The sequence below is a fragment of the Somniosus microcephalus genome, chromosome 13, assembly GCF_052327205.1.
Source record: "Somniosus microcephalus isolate GS21.2 chromosome 13, FLI_Smic_1.0, whole genome shotgun sequence".
Taxonomy (NCBI): Eukaryota; Metazoa; Chordata; class Chondrichthyes; order Squaliformes; family Somniosidae; genus Somniosus; species Somniosus microcephalus.
The window spans coordinates 65,825,514-65,852,808 of NC_140999.1; the positions used below are offsets into that span (position 1 = coordinate 65,825,514).

At 50.3% G+C, this 27,295-nt stretch overlaps 2 protein-coding genes across 4 annotated transcripts in view; both read left to right on the forward strand.

Annotated features, from left to right (window-relative positions):
* palm1a (paralemmin 1a) overlaps positions 1-27,295 on the forward strand; it is a 661,170-nt gene that overhangs the window by 457,716 nt on the left and 176,159 nt on the right. Inside the window, exon 1 of one of the 3 annotated variants that reach the window (XM_086004977.1) lies at positions 8,231-8,331. The exons of the other annotated variants lie outside the window; for them this stretch is intronic. The gene's annotated coding sequence lies outside the window, so the exon portion shown is untranslated. Of the gene's footprint in view, positions 1-8,230; positions 8,332-27,295 lie in introns of those variants that run through there. 3 annotated transcript variants of the gene reach the window in all.
* Positions 3,119-8,082, forward strand: LOC147108379 (uncharacterized). Its single transcript, XM_086004974.1, has 2 exons — positions 3,119-3,261; positions 3,568-8,082. The coding sequence occupies exon 2, from the start codon at positions 3,727-3,729 to the stop codon at positions 7,285-7,287; it is 3,561 nt and encodes a 1,186-aa protein (XP_085861100.1). The 5' UTR covers positions 3,119-3,261; positions 3,568-3,726; the 3' UTR covers positions 7,288-8,082.

Sequence of the window (27,295 nt, forward strand, 5' to 3'; positions counted from 1 at the left end):
CCCTGACGTTGGGCTGTGGGTGAGCGAGCATGGTGGCGTCGGCGAGCACCTTTTTGGTCGAGTTGAAAGCGGTCAACATGTCCGCCGACCACTCGATCGCCATTCTGTCTTTCTTACCCCGGAGGGCTTCATATAGGGGCCGCATGAGGGAGGCCGCTCCGGGAATGAAGCGGTTGTAAAAGTTGATCATCCCCAAGAACTCCTGGAGGCCTTTGATGGTGGTAGGTCGGGGGAACTGCTGGACGGCTTGCACCTTGGCGGGCAGGGGAATGGCTCCGTCCTGCGTGATGTGGTGGCCGAGGAATTCGATCCTGCTGAGGCCGAATTGGCACTTGGCTGGGCTGATGATGAGCCCGTGCTCACTGAGCCGCTGGAACAGGGTGCGGAGGTGCTCGATGTGTTCCTGCTTGGAGGAACTAGCTACCAGGATGTCATCCAGGTAGACAAAGAGGAACTTCAGGTCCCGGAGGACCGAGTCCATGAGCTGCTGGAAGGCCTGGGCCGCGTTTTTGAGGCCGAAGGGCATTCGGAGGAACTCGAATAGCCCAAAAGGGGTGATTATGGCCGTCTTGGGGACGTCCGTGGGGTGGACTGGCACCTGATGGTAACTGCGCACCAGGTCGACTTTGGAGAAGACTGAGCGGCTGGCCAGTCTAGCCGAGAAGTCTTGAATGTGCGGTATGGGGTACCGATCCGGCGTGGTGGCGTCGTTTAGGCGCCGGTAGTCCCTGCAGGGGCGCCATCCCCCGTCGGGTTTGGTGACGATGTGGAGTGGGGAGGCCCAGGGGCTGTTGGAGTGGCGGATGATGCCGAGCTGTTCCATTGTGGCGAACTCGGCCCGTGTGATCTCCAGCTTGGCCGGGTCCAGCCTGCGGGCGTGGGCATACACTGGTGGGCCTGTGGTGGGGATGAAGTGTTCTATCCCGTGCTTAGCAACTTTCGCGGAGAAGGTCGGGTTGGTGAGGGCTGGGAACTCAGCCAGGAGTGCTGAGTAGTCGTCCGTTGAGTGGGCGCGGCACTGCCACGCCATTTCGGCGGGTTGGGGGGGGGGCCATGGCGCCCGGGATAGGTGACATGGTGTTCATGTCCACGAGGCGGCGCCGAGGCATGTCGACCAACAGGCCGTGGGCGCACAGGAAATCCGCACCGAGGAGCGGGGAGAGCACCTTGGCGGTGATAAACTCCCAGTGGTAGCGGCGGCCTGCGAGGTCGATGGTGACGGTGCGGGTGCCGTACGTCCGGATGTCGGTGCCGTTGGCGGCAGCCAGCGCAGGGCCGTGGCCGCCTCGCTGGATCTCGAGGGTGGACGCGGGGATGATGCTGCGCTGCGCGCCCGTGTCGCATAGGAAACGGCGTCCGGAGGCGCTGTCCGTAACGTACAGCAGCGCGCCTGCTTGCCCCACGGCCATCGTGTAGGCCGGTGTGGGGGCGGTTGGAAACCTGCAGGGTTGGCTGCAGCGGCGTGCCCGTGCGCCGAACCGGGTATGGAAGTAGCAGTAGCCCTGGGTCGGAGGGCTTGGGGGCCTGGGGGGCCTCGTGGCCGAGCTGTGTGGCCGCGCAATAGAGGGTGGAGCGCGCGCCGATGCTGCGGAGGCCAGGTCGGGGGTGACGGCGTGGTTGGAGCCGGCGGACCGGAGCTTATCGGCTTCGTCGGCCAGGTCCTCGAGGTCCGTGAGGCTGGACGCCACGATCGCCGGGCGGATGCTGGGGGGTAGTTGGCGGATAAAGAGCGTGCGGAAGAGGGAGCCGGGCGGTTTCTCGTCGGTCAGAGCAAGCATGCGTGAGAGCAAGTCTGACGGCGTGGAGTCACCGAGGCCCGGGAGGTCGAGGAGGTGGCAGTTGCGCAAGAATTGGGAGGCTGTGAATTTTGTAAGGAGCGCGGCCTTGAGATGTGCGTACTTGCCTTCCTCCAAAGGGTTTTGTAGTGTTGTCCAGACTTTCATGATTGTGGAGCTGCCCAGGGAGGCGAGGAGGTAGTCGTACATCGTTGCCTTGGCGGTGATGCCGTGGAGTCGGAATTGCGATTCGGCTTGAAGGAACCAGGCGGTGGCCAGGTTCTCCCAGAACTCCGGCAGCTTCACAGAAACTGCGTTTGTGTCAGCCATGGTTACGCTTAGGAGTCGTCCTGAGCGTCGGGGTCACCAATGTAGGAGTCTACGTACTCCTAACAAAATATACTGAACTCGGAGAGGTTCAGCAGAAAAGGTTTAATTGTTGAGACCACATGTTACACACAAAAATGGCGCCAGAGCTTACACCAAGTCTGACTGCTTTTCATCAGTCCCCAGCTTCGACTGCCCCTCCCCCGCTCTGGGCTTAACTGTGTTGCAGATCGAGTTTCTTAAAGGTGTGATCCTTCTTAAAGGCATGACGCCTGATTTATAGTCTACGGACCGAAAAGCGGATTGTGTCCTTTCTGTGATCGGTACGCCACAGCATCATGATGGTACTATAAGGAGTCGCAGTGTGTGTAATACAGGAAATACTTATTTTATTCATTTGTGGGATGTGGGCGTCACTGGCAAAGCCAGCATTTATTGCCCATCCCTTATTGCCCTTGAGAAGGTGGTGGTGAGCCGTCTTCTTGAACCGCTGCAGTCCGTGTGGTAAAGGTACTCCCACAGTGCTGTTAGGGAGAGAGTTCCAGGATTTTGACCCAGCAACGATGAAGGATCAGCGATATATTTCCAAGTCGGGATGGTGTGTAACTTTGAGGGGAACTTGGAGGTGGTGGTGTTCCCATGCATCTGCTGCCCTTGTCCTTCTAGGTGGTGGAGATGTGGGTTTGGGAGGTGCTGCCGAAGAAGCCTTGGTGAGTTGCTGCAGTGCATCTTGTAGAGGGCACACAGTGCAGCCACAGTACGCCGGTGGTGGAGGGAGTGAATGTTTAAGGTGGTGGATGGGGGCTGATGAACGAGATGCTTTGTCCTGAATGGGTTGAGTTTCTTGAGTGTTGTTGGAGCTGCACTCATCCAGGCAAGTGGAGAGTATTCCATTACACTCCTTACTTGTGCCTTGTAGGTGGTGGAAAGGCTTTGGGGAGTCAGGAGGTGTTATGTCCCCTATGAGACTTTTAGTATTGTGCTTTGTCTCCCCCTAGTGGTTTTACTACTTACCTCCTTATTGTTGATATATGTCATGTGACATGATGAGAAAGTGAAAGTAAAACACAACTACGAGGGAGCCCAAAATTCATGGCTGGTGATGTATACAGTATCTATCGCCTTCCTTCTCAGTTTCCCCCTTTGACTGGCATTGTCTGTAAGTAGCCTTTTATCAGATGTCTTTATGTTTGATCTATGTCACCATTTCTTGATATTTGTGGCCAGATGAGTTAAAATATTGCGCTTTGTGGAGTTTCCATGTGGCCGGCTATTAGTCTTTCTCCTGGCATTCATGTGTTAGACCTTTGATTGTTGTATCAGATTTACCTCAAATTGTAATAGAACTGTTGAGTTATAGTGGTAACGTTTCATTCTACTATCCTAGGTTTAATTTGTGTATTTATATCGTGATTGTAATACCAATCGGCCTTATTTGATGTTGTAATTTCTTGCTCTCTTGTAGTTTCACCCTGTGTCATTAAACTGGATTAAAAGTAACAACGCCTCCTGTTTGGTGATGAGGGTTTAGCTGTCTGTCGAATCATAGTCGTGAGGAGGACAGAACAGTGAAAAGACACCTTTCCCATGGGCGAATCCACTAAAGGTAACACCACACGATTCAATGCATCTCCGAAGCCACACATTCCAGACACCAGTCACAAAAGCTGAAATGGAGGAACAGTCACCATTGAAACAAGCAGAGGAGACCAGATCTCACTGTTCTGGCTCCTCCAGGCATTCAAGTAGGTCTGTTACCGGTGCAGCAGCAGCGATGGCCAGAGCCAAGGCCGAAGCAGCCAAAGCAAAGATATCCTTTGCTCAAAGGGAAATGGACATAAAAATGGAAAAGGCACGTATTGAAGCAACATTAGCCGTATTGGATATGGAAAAAGAGGCAGCAGCAGCTCTAGCGGAGGCAGAAGTCCTTGAAGCAGCTGTTGAAGGTGAAGCAACAGGCAGCAACCTTAACCTTCATCTCCCTCACCAAGATCCAGTGCAACGCACCACAGAATACATACAAAGCCACTCCAGGTCACAAACTGTTAACTCTTCAATGCCCGACATAGAGCCTGTTCCAGAGTTAATACACGAACAGGAGGAGCCTGGCCATGCATCTCAGTGCCGTTGTGAGCTCAACAAAAACACTGTGGAAGAGGATGAACACAAGTTCCAACCAGAAGACCAAAGGCTAACCCATCATTATCATTCACAATATCTGCAGACCTATCGCAGTCCAGCTGCTCTACCTCACTACGAACAGACCCAAGGCATGTCAGATTTCGTGAGGTTCTTCGCACGTCGTGAACTCGTCACCACCGGGTTGCTACAGTTCAACGACCAACCTGAAGACTACAGAGCATGGAGGTCTACTTTTCGGAACACCATAAGAGGGTTAGACCTGTCAGCAAGCGAAGAAATCGACCTACTCGCTAAATGGCTGGGTAAGGAATCCTCTGAGCAGGCCAAGAGAATTCGAGCTGTGCACATTAACCTCCCGGAAAGGGGGTTGAAGAGGATATGGGATCGTCTGGACGAGAGCTATGGCTCCCCGGAGGTGGTTGAGAATGCACTGTTTAAGAAGCTGGAGAACTTTCCCAAGATCCTCAATCGAGACTGCCTGAAGCTCAGAGAGTTAGGTGACGTCCTAATGGAAATCGACTCAGCCAAAACTGAGGGATGTCTGCCAGGTCTTCTGTACCTTGACACGGCACGTGGGATAAATCCCATTGTTGAAAAGTTACCATTCAACTTGCAGGAAAGATGGATAACTCAGGGATCAAAGTATAAGGAAGATCACAACGTTCCCTTCCCACCTTTCTCCTTTTTTGCCAAGTTTATCTGCCAGCAGGTTAAAATAAGAAACGACCCAAGCTTCTTCTTCTCCACTCAAAGCCCTGGGCCACCGAAGACAGCACAGTCTGCTACAAGCTACAACCAGAGAACTCCAGTGTCAGTTCATAAAACTGAAATGTCACTGTCCACCACCTCCTCCAGCGACGACGCAGATGGGAAAACGGACGACCCCGTCAAGCAATGCCCCATTCACAACAAGCCGCACCCGCTCAGGAGGTGTCGGAGTTTCAGAGAACGGACTTTGGAGGATCGCAAATCGTTCTTAAAGGAACGTGGCATCTGTTATAAATGCTGTTCCTCTTCAGCTCACCTGGCATGGGACTGTATCACGACCGTCAAATGTGCAGAATGCAATAGCGAAGGCCACAACACAGCACTCCACCCAGGTCCAGCCCCCTGGGTCTCAACGGCCTCTACCGCCGCAGCAGAGCACGGCGGGGAGGAAGAGGAAGATATTCTGACACCTGAAGTAGCCTTACATTGCACCAAGGTCCGCGGAGCACACATCAGCGGCAAGTCCTGTTCCAAAATCTGTCTTGTAATGGTCTACCCTGAAGGACAGCAAGAGAAAGCCATAAAGAGATATGCCATGCTGGATGATCAGAGTAACAGATCACTCGCCAAGTCTCAGTTCTTTGACCACTTTAACATAGAAGGAAACAGCTCCCCATATTCACTGAAAACTTGTGCCGGCCTAGTGGAGACATCAGGAAGGAGGGCCAGTGGTTTGGTAGTGGAGACCCTTGATGGAAAGACGAGCCTGCCTCTGCCCACACTAATAGAGTGTAACCAGGTGCCTGATAACAGGTCAGAGATCCCTACACCTGAAGCAGCGCTTCATCATGCTCATCTCAAACCAGTGGCTTACCAGATTCCACCGTTGAACCCTCAAGCTCCCATCCTGCTTCTACTAGGCAGAGACATATTGAGAATCCACAAGGTACGTGAACAGATAAATGGTCCACACGACTCACCTTATGCTCAGAGACTTGACCTAGAGTGGGTCATCATCGGTGATGTTTGTCTGGGAAACGCCCACAGACCTGCCAAAGTGAACACATTCCATGCAAATGTGCTGGAGAATGGTCGCCCCTCACTCTTTGATCCGTGCCCCAACAGCTTTCAAGTGAAAGAAAGATACGGCATACAGGTTCCAAGCTCTCTCTCTGATGATCCTACTGAGCAACCAGAACACGGAAAGCAAGAGGATCGTCTTGGCCAGGCAGTCTTCAAAGGGACGAGTGACGATGACAAGTTAGCTCCTTCCATTGAGGACAAACTCTTTATAAAGAACATGGATGAAGAGGTCTTCATGGACAGTAGCAATAGCTGGGTCGCTCCTCTACCATTCAGAACTCCAAGACGACGGCTTCCTAACAACCGAGGACAAGCACTCAATCGACACATCTCTCTCCGCCGCACGCTGGAAAGAAAGCTGGATACAAAGGACCACTTCATTTCATTCATGCAGAAAGCCTTTGCCTCAGAAGACCACGCCAATGACCTAAAGGACCTGGACCTTGGAGTTGACTTACCTCCTTTACAGCGCAGCCTTGGGCTCAGTTGGGACCTGAATACGGATACCTTTACCTTCCAAGTTGAAGACAGCGAAAAGCCCTTCACTCGTCGTGGTGTCCTTTCTACAGTGAATGGCCTGTTCGACCCCCTTGGGTTTGTGGCACCAGTCATCATCCAAGGAAAAGCTCTGCTTAGAGACCTCACGGCAGACACAAACGCTTGGGATTCACCACTACCTCGAGAAAAGGAGGGATCTTGGCACACTTGGAGAAACTCTCTCCAAGACCTCAGAAAGCTTCAAATTCCAAGACCCTATACTCTCATCTCCCCCTCTGAAGCTCAACACAAAGAAATATGTGTCTTTTCTGATGCTTCAAACAATGCCATAGCTGCAGTTGCCTACCTCAAGGTCACAAACCCCAATGGAGAGTGTGAAGCAGGCTTCATCCTCGGCAAGGCAAGGTTAACACCACGTCCCGAACACAGCATTCCACGACTGGAGCTCTGTGCTGCCGTTCTGGCTGTAGAGATGGCAGAACTGATCACCTCCGAGATTGATCTCAAGCCTGACTCTATCCAGTTCTACACAGACAGTAAGGTGGTGCTGGGCTACATATGCAACCAGACTAGAAGGTTTTATGTGTATGTCAATAACAGAGTCCAACGCAGCAGAAGGTCAACACAACCTGAACAATGGCACTACGTGCCTACTCACCTGAATCCAGCCGATCACGCCACCAGATCTGTCACTGCAGCTCGCTTAAGGGATACCACATGGCTTATAGGACCTGAATTCCTCTGTCGTCCCTAGCAGAAAGTCACAGAAGTGTCATTCTTCTCCATACGTGGACCGGCCAAGCAGCTTCGATCTGACTGTGGTACCAACTTCATCGGAGCCTGCAAGGAGCTCGACATTCCTTCTTCTAACGATGACAACACAGTTAAGAGATACCTCGCAGACCAAGGTTGCACCTGGATCTTCAATCCGCCACATTCCTCACATATGGGAGGTTCATGGGAACGAATGATCGGCATCACATGCCGCATATTGGATGCAATGCTTCTGGAACATGGATTTTCCAGACTCACTCATGAAGTCCTCACCACATTCATGGCTGAAGTGGTAGCCATCATCAATGCAAGACCACTCGTCCCTCCGTCATCAGATGCAGAGTTCCCACTCATCCTGACGCCGGCCACCCTCCTCACTCAGAAAGGAGAAGCCATTCCTACACCTCCAGGAGAGTTCGGCAGCAAGGACCTCTACAGACGCCAGTGGAAGCAGGTACAGAGTCTGGCCAACACCTTCTGGAGCCGTTGGCGACGCGAGTACCTGTCAACTCTCCAAGCACATAGCAAATGGCAGTCATCAAAGACCAACGTCCAGACGGAGAACATAGTTTTAATGAAGGACAGTCAGAACAAAAGAAGTGAATGGCCGATGGGGATCATCTCAAAGGTTTTCCCCAGCAAAGATGGTAGAGTTCGGAAGGTAGAGGTCAAGATCCCAATCGGTGATGGGACAAAGCTCTTCTACAGGCCAATCACAGAGATTGTGCTTCTCTCCAAGGAAGACCAGACGGTTGCTCCCTGATAAGTTGTATTTTCTTTATTATGTGGCATCTTAGATATACCAGACAGGGAGTGTTATGTCCCCTATGAGACTTTTAGTATTGTGCTTTGTCTCCCCCTAGTGGTTTTACTACTTACCTCCTTATTGTTGATATATGTCATGTGACATGATGAGAAAGTGAAAGTAAAACGCAACTACGAGGGAGCCCAAAATTCATGGCTGGTGATGTATACAGTATCTATCGCCTTCCTTCTCAGTTTCCCCCTTTGACTGGCATTGTCTGTAAGTAGCCTTTTATCAGATGTCTTTATGTTTGATCTATGTCACCATTTCTTGATATTTGTGGCCAGATGAGTTAAAATATTGCGCTTTGTGGAGTTTCCATGTGGCCGGCTATTAGTCTTTCTCCTGGCATTCATGTGTTAGACCTTTGATTGTTGTATCAGATTTACCTCAAATTGTAATAGAACTGTTGAGTTATAGTGGTAACGTTTCATTCTACTATCCTAGGTTTAATTTGTGTATTTATATCGTGATTGTAATACCAATTGGCCTTATTTGATGTTGTAATTTCTTGCTCTCTTGTAGTTTCACCCTGTGTCATTAAACTGGATTAAAAGTAACAACGCCTCCTGTTTGGTGATGAGGGTTTAGCTGTCTGTTGAATCATAGTCGTGAGGAGGACAGAACAGGAGGTGAGTCACTCGCAGCAGAATACCAAGCCTCTGACCTGCTCTTGTAGCCACAGTATTTATGTGGCTGATCCAGTTGAGGTTCTGGTCAATGGTGACCCCCAGGATGTTGATGGTGGGGGATTCGGCAATGGTAATGCCTTTGAATGTCAAGGGGCATTGGTTAGACACTCTCTTGTGTGGTGTGAATGTTACTTGCCACTTATCAGCCCAAGCCTGAATATTGTCTTGTTGCATGCGGGCATGGACTGCTTCATTTTCTGAGGAGTTGCGAATAGAACTGAATGCTGTGCAACCCATCAACGAACATCCCCACTTCTGACCTTATGATGGAAGGAAGATCATTGATGAAGAAGCTGAAGATGGTTGGGCCTAGGACACTGCCTTGAGGAACTCTTGCAGCGATGTCCGGGGACTGTGATAATTGACCTCCAACCACTACTACCATCTTCTTTTGTGTTAGGTTTGACTCCAGCCAGTGGAGACTTTTCCCCCGATTCCCATTGACTTCAGTTTTACTAGGGCTCCTGGATGCCACACTCGCTGTCTTGATGGCAAGGGCTGTCACTCTCACCTCTGCACAGTGTTCAGCGCTATTCACAACTCTTCAGATAATGAAGCAGTCCATGCCTGAATGCAACAAGACCTGGACAACGTTCAGATTTAGACTGATAAGTGGCAGGGAACATAAATACTGTGGCTACAAGAGCAGGTATTCTGCGGCGAGTGTCTCACCTCCTGACTCCCCAAAGCCTTTCCACCATCTACAAGGCACAAGTAAGGAGTGTAATGGAATGCTCTCCACTTGCCTGGATGAGTGCAGCTCCAACAACACTAAGAAGCTCGACACCATCCAGGACAAAGCAGGCCACTTGATTGGCACCCCATCCACCACCTTTAACATTCACTCCCTCCACCACGGGCACACCGTGTCTGCAGTGTGTACCATCTACAAGATGCACTGCAGCAACTCGCCAAGGCTTCTTCGGCAGCACCTCACAAACCTGTGACCTCTTCCACCTAGAAGGACAAGGGCAGCAGGCGCATGGGAACACCACCACCTCCAAGTTCCCCTCCAAGTCACACACCATCCTGACTTAGAAGTATATCGCTGATCCTTCATCGTCGCTGGGTCAAAATCCTGGAACTCCCTCCCTAACAGCACTGTAGGAGCACTTTCACCACACAGACTGCAGCGGTTCAAGAAGGCGGCTCACCAGTACCTTCTCAAGGGCAACTAGGGATGGGCAATAAATGCTGGTCTTGCCAGCGACGCTCACATCCTAGGAATGAATTTTTTAAAAGCTTCCGTTCCCTGTGGCAGTCAATTTATGCACAGCAAGTTCCCACAAACAGCAATGTGATAATGATCAGATAATCTGTTATTTTTGTTATGTTAATTAAGGGATAAATATTGGCCTTGGTTTAACATCTCATCGGTAGCAGCGCAGCGCTAATGGCTAACGCCGCCATTAGTGTCCCGCTGAATTTAGCGGGAGGCGTGGCCAGTGGCTTCCGACCCACTTAGCCCCCTCTCAAGGTGCTAACGGGTGGTGCAGCCCACTGAATTTCTAGGCCTATGACTAACTCAGAGGGCTGTAGGACCAGAGGAGGTTACAGCGATAGGGAGGAGCGAAGCCATGGAGGGATTTGAAACAAAGATGAGAATTTTAAAATCGAGGTGGTGTGAATTAGGACATGGGCTGCAGAGTTTTGGATAACCATAAGTTTATGGAGGGTAGAAGATTGGAGGCTGGCCAGGAGTGCATTTAAATAGTCAAGTCTAGCGGTAACAAAAGCATGGATGAGGGTCTCAGCAGCAGATGAGCTGAGGCATGGGCGGAGACGGGCGATGTTACGGAGGTGGAAGTAGGCGGTTTTAGTGATGGTGCAGGTATGTGCTCGGAAGCTCATCTTGGAGTCAAATACAATACCCTCCTATTTTAATGGAGGCGTGACAGGGGGCGGGCAACCAACCAGCTCCCAGGGGGTGGGTTGGCAATTTAAATATTATAATGAGGCTACGTGCCTCATATTGATTGATCGTTTCAAATTTAACTCTGTCGAGCCGGGTTTCCCAGGCCTCGGGCGGCTAAAGGGAGCCAAGGACTGCTAGATCCAGGAGGTGTGCGCCTTTCCACTTACCTGCTGGATCCAGCGTACCTGCTTCACCAACAACCCCGCGAGCTGGCACAGCTCCCCAAATCTTCCGACCTCACTCCCAAGGCCTCCAGTCTCCCACCCACCCCCTGCCTCCAATCCCTCAGGCCTCTGATCTCCGACAACGCCCCCCCCCCGCCACCCTCCACCCCCGGCCTCTGCTGTCTCCCTCCCTCCTCTACACTCACCGGCTGTGGCCTGGTGCTGAAGGCCTACCTGCCCGCCCGCCAGCCTTTCAATCTGCCCAGCTGTGGCCGGGAATTGGGGGGAATTCTTCTTTTTAATCTGGTCAGAGCCTGAGGGAAACCCATTCTTCCAGGTTTTCTGTCCTCAATCCAGCACCGTCCCCCCGCCCACGGCACCGCCCCCCCAACTCCTGAGCAGAGTCTAAACCAGGAAGTATAAATTCAAATATTTAATTCAATGTAAAATTACCTACAGAAAGCAAAATAAAGTTAGGGAAAGAAAGATGGGATTAAGATAGAGAAAGATAAAAGAGACAGAAAGAAAAGTTGAAGAAAAGTTATTTTAATTTTTATTTTTTTTAAATCACCAACAATAATTAAATCTGATGGAATGAGACTTAACACTTGTAAAAGTAAATTTTCAGGAGCAGAGAGGTTGTTTGGCAGCAATTTAGATTTATCACACCATTAAAAATCCACTTACACCTGAATGCAACAGCTTTGACTTTTTCCTAGCGTGTTTAGAAGGTATCCAGTGGGCAAGTACAGTAACTTCATGCCCTTCCTGTCTTTTAATGCCGAGTCTCTCGGTGAGGACCCGGTGTAGCGAAGCTTGTGGAGCAACTCGGACAGCAACCTCCGGATTTCGGCGTTTAACTATGCATGTGCGGACTCTGGAAGTTGCTGTCCAATTTACTCTGTACTATCGGTGAGCCTGATAGCCTCACCATTATTCCTACTACAACAACAACACCTTGTATTTATATCGTGCATTAAATTAGTAAAATGTCCAAAGCCGTTCACAGGAGCGTTATAAGCCAGAAATTTGATACCAAGCCACATAAGGTGAAATTAGGGCAGGTGACCAAAAGCTACTGCAAAATCTGGGCCATTGTAGCATGACTTCACTATAGGAAATCTGTGTGTGTGTGGGTGTATAACGTTGTATGACGAAGTTACTATAGGAAATCTGTGTGTGTATAACATTGTATGATGAAATTATTATAGGGAATCTGCGTGAGTGTGTATAACATTGTAGGATGAAGTTACTATAGGGAACCTGTGTGTATAACATTTTATGATGAAGTTACTGTAGGGAATCTGTGTGTGTGTGTATAACATTGTATGATGAAGTTAATATAGAAAATCTATGTGTGTGTGTATAACGTTGTATGATGAAGTTACTATAGGGAATCTGTGTGTGTGTGTATATAACATTGTATGATGATGTTAATATAGAAAATCTGTGTGTGTGTGTATAACATTGTATGATGAAGTTACTATAGGGAATCTGTGTGTGTGTGTGTGTATAACACTGTATGATGAATTTACTATAGGGAATCTGTGTGTGTGTGTGTGTGTGTGTGTGTGTATAACATTGTATGATGAAGTTACTACAGGGAATCTGTGTGTGTGTGTGTGTATAACATTGTATGATGAAGTTACTACAGGGAATCTGTGTGTGTGTGTGTGTATAACACTATGATGAAGTTACTACAGGGAATCTGTGTGTGTGTGTGTGTATAACACTATGATGAAGTTACTACAGGGAATCTGTGTGTGTGTGTGTGTGTGTGTGTGTGTGTGTGTGTGTGTGTGTGTGTGTATAACATTGTATGATGAAGTTACTACAGGGAATCTGTGTGTGTGTGTGTGTGTGTATAACACTATGATGAAGTTACTACAGGGAATCTGTGTGTGTGTGTGTATAACACTGTATGATGAAGTTACTACAGGGAATGTGTGTGTGTGTGTGTGTGTGTATAACACTGTATGATGAAGTTACTACAGGGAATCTGTGTGTGTGTGTGTGTGTGTGTGTGTGTGTGTGTGTGTGTGTGTGTGTGTGTGTGTGTATAACACTGTATGATGAATTTACTATAGGGAATCTGTGTGTGTGTATAACATTGTATTGTGGCGGTACCACCGGTTGTCCCTTATATTGAGATATACATAATTCCCTTTAACTTACCTTACTGTATGTATAACTTACCTGTTTGGGCCATTGCCCCTTTAAGACGCGCCCTAGCGAGCTGACATCACGTCACGTGACGTACGTGTGGCGGCTGCCGGCCCAACTCGGCCTTCCAGGACGGCCGCCGGCACAGCCCGGCCTCGCGACTTCGGCCGCATCGGCCAGCCGACAGGAGCGACGTGATCTTCTGCTCCCGCGGCAAGCACCAGCTCAGCCTGTCCTCCAGCTCCCGCGACTTCTGCCTCAACGGCCAGCGACGCAACGACGCGCTTCACGTGATGCCCTAAGCGTGGGAAACGCGAACAACGTGATGACGTCACAACACAAATGCGATGACGTCATCGCGCTCTCCACGGACTGCGAACTCAGTCCTCGTGGCGTCCCCACTGGGGAAAGACCTACACCACGGTGCTCCTACAGTCAGCCATCTTACCTGCTACCTTACCTGTTGTATTTAACCTGTTCCTGTAAATAAACAACTTATTTATAGTTTGTCGAAGTCGAACTCGATTATTTAGTGGCGATGCACACGAATCGCTACATTGGTGACCCAACAACGTGAGTACGGGAACTCATCAATTCCAACACTACAATTGGTGAACCCGTATCCATGAATGATTTTCACGGTAGCAACGCGCGCCTGAACCTTGTCTTCCCACAAGACGACTGACGCACAACCGACGAACAACCACGGAACAGCAACCGCCTAACACCGATTCCGTATTCGCAAGGTAAGCGCAGTCTGGAGCAGATCCCGCTTGACACGGACAAAACTCAACCAGACCCTGTTTTTTTGTGAGCAATTTTGACAAAAGAAGCACGCCATGGAAGCACCAGCCGTTTTGCTGTCGCTACCGCAATCCAGGGAGCCACAGTCTCCCTCGTGCTTTATAAAGGTAGAAGCCCCGTTTGACGAGAACATCGATGCGGCGCCGACCACGCACTTGCTTACGGTCCCCGTACTCGTCTTTCCTACCGCCACACGGATCGTCCACCTCTACGTCCAAAGCAACAGCAAGTATACATCTCTCCAAGCGCGGGGTACAACATGTTTGGGCCCACAAAATTGGAGCGCGCCCTGCGGAGATACCACGAGGACTCACCCCCACGAAACACGAGGACGCACTCCTCGCGCACGAGGACCCATCCCTCGCGAACCACGAGGACCTATCCCACGTGAAAAACGATGACTCCTTCTCCGCCGACGACGCACCAGCCCTTCAGCCTGCTGGTTGTGTTACCTACTACACAATTCGGCGTGAACAAAAAGCGTGCCGCCCTCCCGGCTGTGTTCTCCTAAATCTACAACAGTTACAAGTGTTGCCGCCCTCCAGGCAGAGTTGACCCCTCCTGAAAGCAACAACAACCCGAACCGTTGCCGCCCTTTCTCCAGTTTTCCCTTTAACAAACGCAAACCTCTACTGACGCTGCACACATCGAGGACGGGTCCAACGGGCATCCTGCGGCTGCGATCAGCCACGTGAAAGATGCTGGCCTCACCGATCACTGATCAATGCAGCAACTCTTCACCCTCTGTTGTGTTAACGTCGTAGCACTATGGCACGCACCGTTCCGCATGTTCCAGCCTCCTGAAGGTTTCGCTCACCTGTCGGCGAGTTCACCAACCTCGCCAGTCAAGTCCTTCTGGATCGCCCGTTGGCGTTCCTGCAGATTTCGTCAGAACAAGGACTTGTTCCAACATCAACAGAGTCATCGCCCACGTCCGCCCGACTTGCCCATCACTCTGACAAGGCCTGCTGTTTCGCAGGTCTCCACGGTCCATCACCTGATGGATACACTTTATTCGCCACGATGCGCGTAAGGATCCGCTCACGAGCAGCATCTTCAGACCTCGCCTACCAAGTCGAGACAGCACGACCGCCGTGACCACCAGGTCATTAGACCATCTCAGCCTTGGACTTTCGTTAAAGCAAATTCTGGGGGTGCCTATGTGGTGGTACCACCGGTTGTCCCTTACATTGAGATATACATAATTCCCTTTAACTTACCTTACCGTATGTATGACTTACCTGTTTGGGCCGTTGCCCCTTTAACCTACCTGTTTGGGCCGTTGCCCCTTTAAGACGCGCCCTAGCGCGCTGACGTCACGTCACGTGACGTACGTGCGGCGGCCGCCAGCCCGACTCGGCCTTCCAGGACGGCCGCCGGCACAGCCTGGCTTCGCGACTTCGGCCGCATCGGCCAGCCGACGGGAGCGACGCGATCTTCCGCTCCCGCAGCAAGCACTGGCTCAGCCTGGCCTCCAGCTCCCGCTCCCGCGCTCGCGACTTCGGCCTCAACGGCCAGCGATGCAATGACGCGCATCACGCGACGCCCTAAGCGCGGGAAACGCGAACAACGTGATGACGTCACAACACAAACGCGATGACATCATCACGCTCTCCACAGGACTGCGAACTCAGTCCTCGTGGCGCCCCAGCTGGGGAAAGACCTACACCACGGTGCTCCTACAGTCAGCCATCTTACCTGCTACCTTACCTGTTGTATTTAACCTGTTCCTGTAAATAAACAACTTATTTATAGAAACATAGAAACATAGAAGATAGGAGCAGGAGTAGGCCATTCGACCCTTCGAGCCTGCTCTGCCATTCAACGAGATCATGGCTGATCATCCAAACCCTAGCACCCGGTCCCTACACTGACAGCCATCCCACCCAAGCCCTATCCCCGTAACCCCACGTATTTAATCCCCCCTAACACTAAGGGCCAATTTTTATCATGGCCAATCAACCTAACCCGCACATCTTTGGACTGTGGGAGGAAACCGGAGCACCCGGAGGAAACCCACGCAAACATGGGGAGAATGTGCAAACTCCACACAGACAGTCACCCGAGGCCGAATTTGAACCTGGGTCCCTGGCGCTGTGAGGCAACAGTGCTAACCACTATGCCACCATGCTATAGTTCGTCGAAGTCGAACTCAATTATTTAGTGGCGATGCACACGAATCGCTACATTATGATGAATTAACCATAGGGAATCTGTGTGTGTGTATAACATTGTATGATGAAGTTAAGATAGAAAATCTGTGTGTGTGTGTATAACATTGTATGATGAAGTTACTATAGGGAATCTGTGTGGGTGTGTGTATAAAATTGTATGATGAAGTTAAGATAGAAAATCTGTGTGTGTGTGTATAACATTTTATGATGAAGTTACTATAGGGAATCTGTGTGTTTGTGTGTATCTCATTGTATTGTGGCAGAGCCACCAAAGGACTCAGATCATTTGTATATAATTCCTTTAACAACATGTTTGCTACAGCCTGAGTCTGTATCTTTATTTATGCTGTTTAACTGTACAGAGCGTGGTTACTTTAACAGCACGGCTAAAACGTGATGATGTCACGCCGTTCATCACATGATTCCCCATTAGCGGGAAAACGTGATGACGTCAGCCACGGGACTGCAGGGGCAGTGCTCGTGGAGCCTCCAAAGAGAGCAGACCTACATTCGATGTTATCCTGCAGTTTCTTGTTAAAACCTGTTTGTTTCACAGAATCACAGAAACCCCACAGTGCAGATAGAGGCCATTTCAGCCCATCGAGCCTGCACCGACACATATCCCACCCGATCCCCGTAACCCCTACACCAACACATATCCCACCCTATCCTTGTAACCCCACTTATTTAATCCCCCCAACACTAAGGGTCAATTTATCATAGCCAATCAACCTAACCCGCACATCTTTGGATTGTGGGAGGAAACCAGAGCACCCAGAGAAAACCCACGCAAACACGGGGAGAATGTGCAAACTCCACACAGACAGTCGCCCGAGGCCGGATTTGAACCCGGGTCTCTGGCGCTGTGAGGCAACAGTGCTAACCACTATGCCACTGTGCTGCTCTTTCATTAATGTTCGTTTTGTTTGGTCGCCTGAGTAGAACTCAATCTTTTAGTTAGGAACCCACGTTCCTACATTGGTGACCCCAACTTTCGCGAACAGTTTTCGCGGAAGATCTTCAGCATGGAAACGAACACCATGACGCTGAAACTGCCACAGTTGTGGGAGCAACAACCAGCCGCGTGGTTTATCCAGGCTGAAGCCCAGTTCGCCATCAAGAACATCGTCGCGGATCAGACCCGTTATTACTACCTGGTCTCCGCCCTCAATAGCGCCACTGCCTCGTGGATCATCAGCCTCCTCGTTAGTCCTCCTACTGACCGCAAGTATGATACGTTAAAGGCGCGGTTGCTACAAGTCTTTGGGCTCTCGAAGTCAGAACGCGCTCGCAGGCTCCTCGCTATGCATGGCCTCGGGGACTCCAAACCGTCCGAGCTCATGAGCCAAATGCTCACGCTCTTAGGTGCTGAACCGGAATGCTTCCTCTTCCAGGAGCTATTCCTCTGCCAACTGCCGGAGCAGGTGCAGGCTGCCCTAGCCAGGTCCCAGGTCACAGACTGCGCCGAGCTTGCTGCTGAAGCAGATAAGATTTTCACAGTAACCCAGCAGTGCTGTGCTGCCACGAGACACCCATCCCCCACAGACGAGGCTCCAGCTCCTCTTGCAGCGGGCTGGTGCTCCTACCACGTCCGTTTTGTCACGAAAGCACGACGCTGCCGCTCTCCCTGCAGCTTTTCGCCCCAAAAAAAACAAAGCTCCTGCAACGTTCCTGGCGAAGGAGGACCAGGTCTAACGGGTGCTCTGCGGCTGCGATGGCCACGGATCTTGGGGGAAACTTCTTTCCATCACCGACTCCCCATCGGGTCGACATTTCCTTTGTGACACCGGGGCGCAGTGTAGCATCCTACCTGCGTCGAATCCCGATATGCAAGCTGGGGACCACGGCTTTTCCCTTGTGGCGGCTAATGGCGCAGCCATTTGAACTTTCCGAAAGCGGCGGGTCCAAGTGTGTTTCGGCGGTCAGCGCTTCCATTGGGAATTCAACATGGCCATGGTCTCGCAGGCCATCCTAGGGGCGGATTTTCTGTGTGCCAATGGCCTCCTCATCGATGTCCGGCACCGCCAGTTGATCAACGCAGCCACCTTCCACTCTATTCCATGCCACCACGGTACCGCCGTGTCGCGCTCTATCGCCTGTGCGTTCCCATCTCCAGATGACTTCACTCGGCTCCTCGGAGAGTTCCCGGAGCTGACCAGGCCCACTTTCTCCTCCTCGGCCATGAAGCATGGTGTTGAACATCATATCACCACTACTGGCTCCCCGGTTTATGCACGGGCTAGAAGGCTTGAACCCGGCAAGCTCGCGGCTGCGAAAGCGGAGTTCGACACAATGGAGCGGCTGGGGATTATTCGCCGGTCGAATAGTCCCTGGTCTTCGCCTCTCCACATTGTTCCGAAACTGGGTGGCGGCTGGCGGCTATGCGGTGACTACTGATGCCTGAACGACGCCACTACTCCTGATCGGTACCCGATCCCGCATATTCAGGATTTCTCGGCCCATTTGGCGGGAAATTCTATCTTTTCTAAAGTCGACCTCGTTCGGGGGTATCACCAGGTTCCCGTGCACCTGCAAGATGTCCCGAAAACCGCAGTCATCACCCCTTTCGGCCTTTTTGAGTTCCTGCGGATGCCGTTTGGCTTGAAGAACGCGGCACAGGCTTTCCAGCGCTTGATGGACTCCGTGCTCCGAGACCTAAACTTCATCTTCGTCTACCTCGACGACATTCTCATCGCCAGCGCTAGCAAGGAAGAGCACATCTGCCATTTGCGTACCCTCTTTACACGCCTCTGTCAGCACGGTTTGATCATCAACCCGGCCAAGTGCCAGTTCGGCCTGCAGCGGATCGATTTCTTGGGACACCGCATAACATCAGATGGCGCCATCCCCTTACTGACGAAGGTGGAAGCTGTTACCTCTTTCCCGCGCCCGCCAACCATCAAGGCCCTGCAAGAGTTCCTCGGGATGGTCAATTTCTATCACCGATTTGCCCCTAAGGCGGCTCAGCTTATGCAGCCTTTGTACGGGGCCCTCAAGGGTAAGTCCGGTAAGGATCCAATCAGCTGGACAGCCAAGATGGACCAGGCATTCATCAACACCAAGAGCGCTTTGGCCAATGCAACCATGCTGGCACACCCACTTCTAGGTGCCACCATCGCCCTTACCACAGACGCGTCAGACTACGCCATCGGCGCAGTGCAGGAGCAGTGGGTGAACGGCACGTGGCAACCGCTGGCGTTTTTCAGCCGTCAACTACGGAGAAATGAAAGAAAATACAGCACCTTCGATCGGGAGTTGCTGGACCTTTTTCTAGCCATCCGCCATTTCCGGTTCTTATTAGAAGGACGTCACTTCACGGCTTTTGTCGACCACAAGCCTCTAACTTTCGCCATGGCCAAGACCGCCGAACCGTGGTCAGCTCGTCAACAATGTCACCTGACATTTATTTCTGAATTTACCACGGACATTCAACATGTGTCTGGTAAAGACAACCTGGTAGCGGATTGCCTCTCCCGCGCGACGGTCCATGCGGTTCACCTTGGGATCGACTACGCCCTCATGGCTGCGGATCAGGCCTCGGACCCAGAGGTCCAATCATACAGAACCCTCCCCTCTAGTTTCCAAGCGACCGACATCAGTTTCCAGGCCGCAGGCACCACGCTCCTTTGCGACGTCTCCATGGCCGTTCCCCGACCTATCGTGCCAGACGCATGGCTCCGGAAGGTGTTTGACACCATACACGGGTTGCCGCACCCTGGTATGAAGGCTTCACAACGGCTAATGTCGGCGAAGTTCATCTGAAAGGGTATGCACCTCGGTGTCCGTGACTGGGCCAACACCTGCGTGGTCTGCCAGAAGGCCAAGGCCCAGCATCATGTAAAAGCTCCAGTGGCTACAGCCGCTGTTCCAGAGCATCGTTTCGACCACGTGCATGTGGACCTTGTGGGGCCACTTCCGCCTTCCCATGGTTATACGCATCTCCTCACCATGGTGGACTGCACCACTAGTTGACCAGAGGCAATTCCTTTGGTTTCCACCACTTCGGCAGACGTCGCTAGAGCTTTCATCTCCTTTTGGGTTGCTCGTTTCGGGGTACCGGCGGACATCTCCTCCGATCGTGGGCCACAATTTTCCTCGGAGCTCTGAAACGCTGTAGCTCAGGGGCTCGGCACCAAACTTCATCGCACCACCGCCTATCATCCACAGACGAACGGCCTGTGCGAACGATTCCACAGGTCGCTTAAAGCCGCCCTACGGGCCAGCCTTCAAGGTGCGAGATGGGTGGACAGACTCCCATGGGTCCTTTTAGTTCTTCGTACGGCGCCCAAAGAAGACCTGCAATCGTCCTCGGCAGAACACGTTTATGGCCAGCCACTCTGAGTACCAGGGGATTTCCTCCCTTCTCCCACAGAGCCATGGTCCACCTCCCAGCAACTCGTCAGCCACCAGGAAGCGGCCAGATGCTTCGCTCCGGTGCCTACATCAAATCACGGCCTACAGAGCTCCCACGTGCCAGCGGAGCTGAAGAACGGCGAGTACGTATTTATCCACCACGATGCTCACCGGGATCCGTTCAAGCCCCCTTACACTGGTCCTTTCCACGTCATCGATTCAGGAGACAAATCCTTTTCGGTCGACATCGGAGGAAAGCCGGATCACATTTTGGTGGACCGGTTGAAGCCGGTTCACTTGGACCTGGACCGCCCAGTCGTCATCGCTCAACCGCTGAAACATGGCCGACCGCCCGCAGCCGCCGTGCCAGATCAACCACAGCCGCTCGCCAGCTCGACCACACTCGCCGCGCCAGCTCAACCACAACCGCCCGCCAACTCGACCACCATCCATCAGCTTCCTCTGCAGGGTTACCAAAGTCGCTCAGACAGACTTGTCAGGCCTCCTCGACGCCTCACTTTTGCTGTTAAAGACAATTCTGGGGGGCGCATGTGGCGGAGCCACCAAAGGACTCAGATCGTTTGTATATAATTCCTTTAACAACATGTTAGCTACAGCCTGAGCCTGTATCTTTATTTATGCTATGATGTGGAGATGCCGGTGTTGGACTGGGGTGGACAAATGTAAGAAGTCACACAACACCAGGTTATAGTCCAACAGCTTTATTTGAAATCACAGGTGACGAAGGAGCAGCGCTCTGAAAGCTTGTGATTTCAAATAAAGCTGTTGGACTATAACCTGGTGTTGTGTGACTTCTTACATTTATTTATGCTGTTTAACTGTACAGAGCGTGGTTACTTTAACAGCGCGGCTAAAACGTGATGACATCACGCCGTTCATCGCGTGATTCCCCACTGGCGGGAAAACGTGATGACGTCATGATGTCAGCCACGGGACTGCAGGGGCAGTCCTGGTGGAGCCTCCAAAGAGAGCAGACCTACATTCGATGTTATCCTGCAGTTTCTTGTTAAAACCTGTTTGTTTCATTAAAGTTCATTTTGTTTGATCGCCTGAGTAGAACTCAGTCTTTTAGTTAGGAACCCACGTTCCTACAGTATGATGAATTTACTACTGTATAGGGAATCTGTGTGTGAGTATAACATTTTATGATGAAATTAATAAAGACAATCTGTGTGTGTCTGTATAACATTGTATGATGAAGTTACTATCGGGAATCTGTGTGTGTCTGTATAACATTGTATGATGAAATTACTATCGGGAATCTGTTTGTGCGTGTATAACATTGTATGATGAATTTATTAAAGGGAATCTGTGTGTGTCTGTGTGGGTATAATGTATGATGAAGTTACTATAGGGAAACTATGTGTGTGTATTTGTATAACATTGTATGATGAAGTTACTACAGGGAATCTGTGTGTGTGTGTATTACATTTTATGATGAAGTTACTACAGGTAGACTATCCTTTATCCGAAAACCTCGGGACCAGCCGAGTTTCGGATAAAGGAGAATTTCGGATTTCGGAAGGTGGGTCGGCGGGGGTCTGCGGGGGGGTCGGCGGGGGGTCGCGCGCACGACTTACGCTGACACTCAGCGTAAGTCAGTCGGGGTCGGGGCCGGCGGGGTCCGCGGGGGGGTCGGCGGTTGGCGGGGTCGGCGGTTGTCGGGGCCGGCGGGGTCCGCGGGGGGGTCGGCGGTTGTCGGGGCCGGCGGGGTCCGCGGGGGGGTCGGCGGTTGTTGGGGCTGGCGGGGTCGGCGGTTGTCGGGGCCGGCGGGGTCCGCGGGGGGGTCGGCGGTTGTCGGGGCCGGCGGGGTCCGCGGGGGGGTCGGCGGTTGTCGGGGCCGGCGGGGGGTCGTGCGCACGACTTACCCTTTATCCGAACTTCCGAAACCGGAACCCTCTAAAAACCGAAGGTTTTTTCGTTCGTACGCACGACTTACGCTGAACGAAAAAACCTTCGGTTTTTAGAGGGTTTCGGTTTTCGGAAGTCCGGATAAAGGGTAGTCTACCTGTATAGGAAATCTGAGTGTGTGTATAACATAGTATGATGAAGTTAGTATAAGGAATCTGTGTGTGTATAACATTGTATGATGTATTTACTGTAGGGAATCTGTGTGTGTGTGTCTAGCATTGTATGATGGATTTACTATAGGGAATCTGTGTGGGTATAATGTATGATGAAGTTACTATAGGGAATCTGTGTGTGTATAACATTTTATGATGAAGTTACTATAGGGAATCTGTGTGTGTTTGTGTGTGTATAACATTGTATGATGAAGTTACTATAGGGAATCTGAGTGTGTATGTGTGTGTAAAACATTTTATGATGAAGTTGTAGCGGTACCACCGGGTGTCCCTTACTTACCTGTACATAATTCCCTTTTAACTTACCTGTTTGTACATACACTTTACCTGTTTGTGCCATTGCCCCTTTAAGACGCGACCTAACGCAATGACGTCACGTTGCGCATCACGTGACTCACCTTAACGCAAGCCGGGCCAGCTCGGTCTCCCGCTCCCGCAGCAATCGCCGGCCCAGCTCGGTCCCCCGCTCCCGCGGCAAGCGCCGGCCTAACTCGGCCTCCCGCGACTTCGGCCGCAACAGCCAGCTCCGATGCCGGGTGCCGGGTAAACGCGCTGATGTCGTCACGCACATCACATGACCGCCCTAAGCGTGGGCAAACGCAATGACATCACGATGCAAGTCACGTGAGGCCCCAAGCGCGGGAAACGCGAGCAACGTGATGACGTCATGACGCAAACGCGATGACGTCATCGCACAAACCTCCGGACTGCCTAGTCAGTCCTCGTGGCGTCCCTACTGGGGTAAGACCTGTTCCAAGACTCTCCTGCATCGGTCTATGTTGTTTTCTGTACTTCGTCAAATCCTTCATTAAAAACTTATTGGATTGTTTCTCCTGAGTCGACCTCAGTGATTTGGTTAGGAATACACTTATTCCTACAAAGTTATTATAGGAAATCTGTGTGTGTCTGTGTGTGTATAACATTGTATGATGGAGTTAAAATAGCAATCTGTGTGTGTGTGTAAAACATTGTATGATGAAGTTACTATAGGGAATCTGTGAGTGTGTATATAACATTGTATGATGAAGTTACTATAGGGAATCTGTGTGTGTGTGTATTACATTGTATGATGAAGTTACTATAGGGAATATGTGTGTGTGTGTGTATTACATTGTATGATGAAGTTTCTATAGGGAATCTGTGTGTGTGTGTATTACATTGTATGATGAAGTTACTATAGGGAATCTGTGTGTGTGTTTGTATAACATTGTATGATGAAGTTACTATAGGGAATCTGTGTGTGTGTGTGTATTACATTGTATGATGAAGTTACTATAGGGAATCTGTGTGTGTGTGTATTACATTGTATGATGAAGTTACTATAGGGAATCTGTGTGTGTGTCTATAACATTGTATGATGAAGTTACTATAGGGAATCTGTGTGTGTGTCTATAACATTGTATGATGAAGTTACTATAGGGAATCTGTGTGTTTGTGTGTATAGCATTTTATGATGAAGTTACTGTAGGGAATTTATCCTTGTGTGTGTATAACATTGTATGATGAAGTTACTATAGGGAATCTGTGTGTGTGTGTATTACATTGTATGATGAAGTTACTGTAGGGAATCTGTGTGTGTGTCTATAACATTGTATGATGAAGTTACTATAGGGAATCTGTGTGTGTGTCTATAACATTGTATGATGAAGTTACTATAGGGAATCTGTGTGTGTGTCTATTACATTGTATGATGAAGTTACTATAGGGAATCTGTGTGTGTGTCTATTACATTGTATGATGAAGTTACTATAGGGAATCTGTGTGTGTGTCTATAACATTGTATGATGAAGTTACTGTAGGGAATCTGTGTGTGTGTGTATTACATTGTATGATGAAGTTACTATAGGGAATCTGTGTGTGTGTCTATAACATTGTATGATGAAGTTACTATAGGGAATCTGTGTGTGTGTCTATAACATTGTATGATGAAGTTACTATAGGGAATTTATCCTTGTGTGTGTATAACATTGTAAGATGAAGTTACTATAGGGAATCTGTGTGTGTGTCTATAACATTGTATGATGAAGTTACTGTAGGGAATCTGTGTGTGTGTGTATTACATTGTATGATGAAGTTACTATAGGGAATCTGTGTGTGTGTCTATAACATTGTATGATGAAGTTACTATAGGGAATCTGTGTGTGTGTCTATAACATTGTATGATGAAGTTACTATAGGGAATTTATCCTTGTGTGTGTATAACATTGTAAGATGAAGTTACTATAGGGAATCTGTGTGTGTGTCTATTACATTGTATGATGAAGTTACTGTAGGGAATCTGTGTGTGTGTCTATAACATTGTATGATGAAGTTACTGTAGGGAATCTGTGTGTGTGTGTATTACATTGTATGATGAAGTTACTATAGGGAATCTGTGTGTGTGTCTATAACATTGTATGATGAAGTTACTATAGGGAATCTGTGTGTGAGTGTGTATAGCATTTTATGATGAAGTTACTGTAGGGAATCTGTGTGTGTGTGCATTACATTGTATGATGAAGTTACTATAGGGAATCTGTGTGTGTGTCTGTGTGTGTGTATAACATTTTATGATGAAGTTACTGTAGGGAACCTGTGTGTGTGTGTGTATTACATTGTATGATGAATTTACTATAGGGAATCTGTGTGTGTGTGTTGTGAGCTATGGGGGTGGTTTGTGGTGGATGGACGGTATGTGGCCACCAGATGGAGACAAAGTCCCCCTCTCACTCCAATTCAGGTGAAGGCCACACCCACCTCCAACGCACCTGAGGCAAATCTACCCATTAGCTCAGGAGTTCAAAAGGCAAACTAGTGCATCCCTTCAGGGCCAGTGCCTGAGGAGAGGGCCAGGACAGGAGAGGACAGGGACAGGGACAGGGACAGGAGCAGGAGCAGGAGCAGGAGCAGGAGCAGGAGCAGGAGCAGGACAGAGCAGAGCAGGGCAGGGCAGGGCCAGTACCTGAGAAGAAAGCAAGGGCAAGGACGCGGACGCTGTTGGGGCCCAGCTTGCAGCTGGCACAGAAAGGTCTGCTGTTGAACCCGGGTGGAATATTGTTTAGTTCTGAGAGCCTGATGTGATCCCTGGACCGGCTGAGAAAGATCCAGTGGTAAAGTAACCCTGGCTTATTGTTTTTGGAGGAAATTGATTTAAGGACTGCCTTCCTAACCACCCGGGGCGGGTTATGGTTTTGTTCTTTATTTTTCTTTTTGAATGTCATGTGTTTTTGGATTTTGCCAGACGTGAACCCCTTTTCCCCCTTTTCTAAAAATAAAACACAGCTAACTGCTGTTTTTCATTTACCAATCTTGTGACTGTGCTTGTGTCCTCCGACGTCCCCCCCTGCATCAACACACCCTTCAGTCTAGGTGGTGGTTGAATACAGTGTGTATAACATTGTAAGATGAAGTTACAACAGGAAATATGTGTGTGTGTTTGTGTCTATAATACTGTATGATGAAGTTACGATAGGGAATCTGTGTGTGTGTGTTTGTATAACATTGCATGATGAAGTTACTATAAGGAATCTGTGTGTGTGTATAGCATTGTATGACAAAGTTACTATAGGGAATCTGTATGTATAATATTGTATGATGAATTTACTATAGGGAATCTGTGTGTGTGTAACATTGCATGATGAATTTACTATAGGAAATCTGTATGTGTGTGTGCATATAACATTGTATGATGAAGTTACTACAGGTAGACTATCCTTTATCCGAAAACCTCGGGACCAGCCGAGTTTCGGATAAAGGAGAATTTCGGATTTCGGAAGGTGGGTCGGCGGGGGTCCGCGGGGGGGGTCGGCGGGGGTCCGCAGGGGGGGTCGGCGGGGGGTCGTGCGCATGACTTACGCTGACGCTCAGCGTAAGTCAGTCGGGGTCGGCGGGGGTCGGCGGTTGTCGGGGCCGGCGGGGTCCGCGGGGGGGTCGGCGGTTGTCGGGGCTGGCGGGGTCCGCGGGGGGGTCGGCGGTTGTCGGGGCTGGCGGGGTCGGCGGTTGTCGGGGCTGGCGGGGTCCGCGGGGGGGTCGGCGCGGGGGATCGGCGGTTGTCGGGGCCGGCGGGGTCCGCGGGGGGGTCGGCGGTTGTCGGGGCTGGCGGGGTCGGCGGTTGTCGGGGCCGGCGGGGGGGTCGGCGGTTGTCGGGGCCGGCGGGGTCCGCGGGGGGGGGGGGTCGGCGGGGGGTCGTGCGCACGACTTACCCTTTATCCGAACTTCCGAAACCGGAACCCTCTAAAAACCGAAGGTTTTTTCGTTCGTACGCACGACTTACGCTGAACGAAAAAACCTTCGGTTTTTAGAGGGTTTCGGTTTTCGGAAGTCCGGATAAAGGGTAGTCTACCTGTATAGGGAATCTCTCTGTGTATAACATTGTATGACGAAATTACTATAGGGAATCTTTGTGTATAACATTGAATGACGAAGTTATATTAGGGAATCTGTGTGTGTGTGTGTGTATAAGATTATATGACAAAGTTACTGTAGGGCGTGTGTGTGTGTGTGTGTGTGTGTGTGTGTGTGTGTGTGTGTGTGTGTGTGTGACATTGTATGATGAAGGTACTAAAGGGAATCTGTGTGTGTAACATTGTACGACGAAGTTACTATAGGGTATCAGTGTGTGTGTATGTGTATGAATGTCTAGTTCCTATCAAGAGACTGAGGTCGACTCAGGCGATCAACAAACGATGTTTAATATAAAACAAACTGAGTTTAACAAAACAATGCACGAGAACTACGAAAACAGGTCTAGTCAGTTCGGAGGCTCCACGAGGACTGCTCGGGCGGTCCCGTGGCTGACGTCATCACGTTTTTTCCGCCATTGGGAGATCACGTG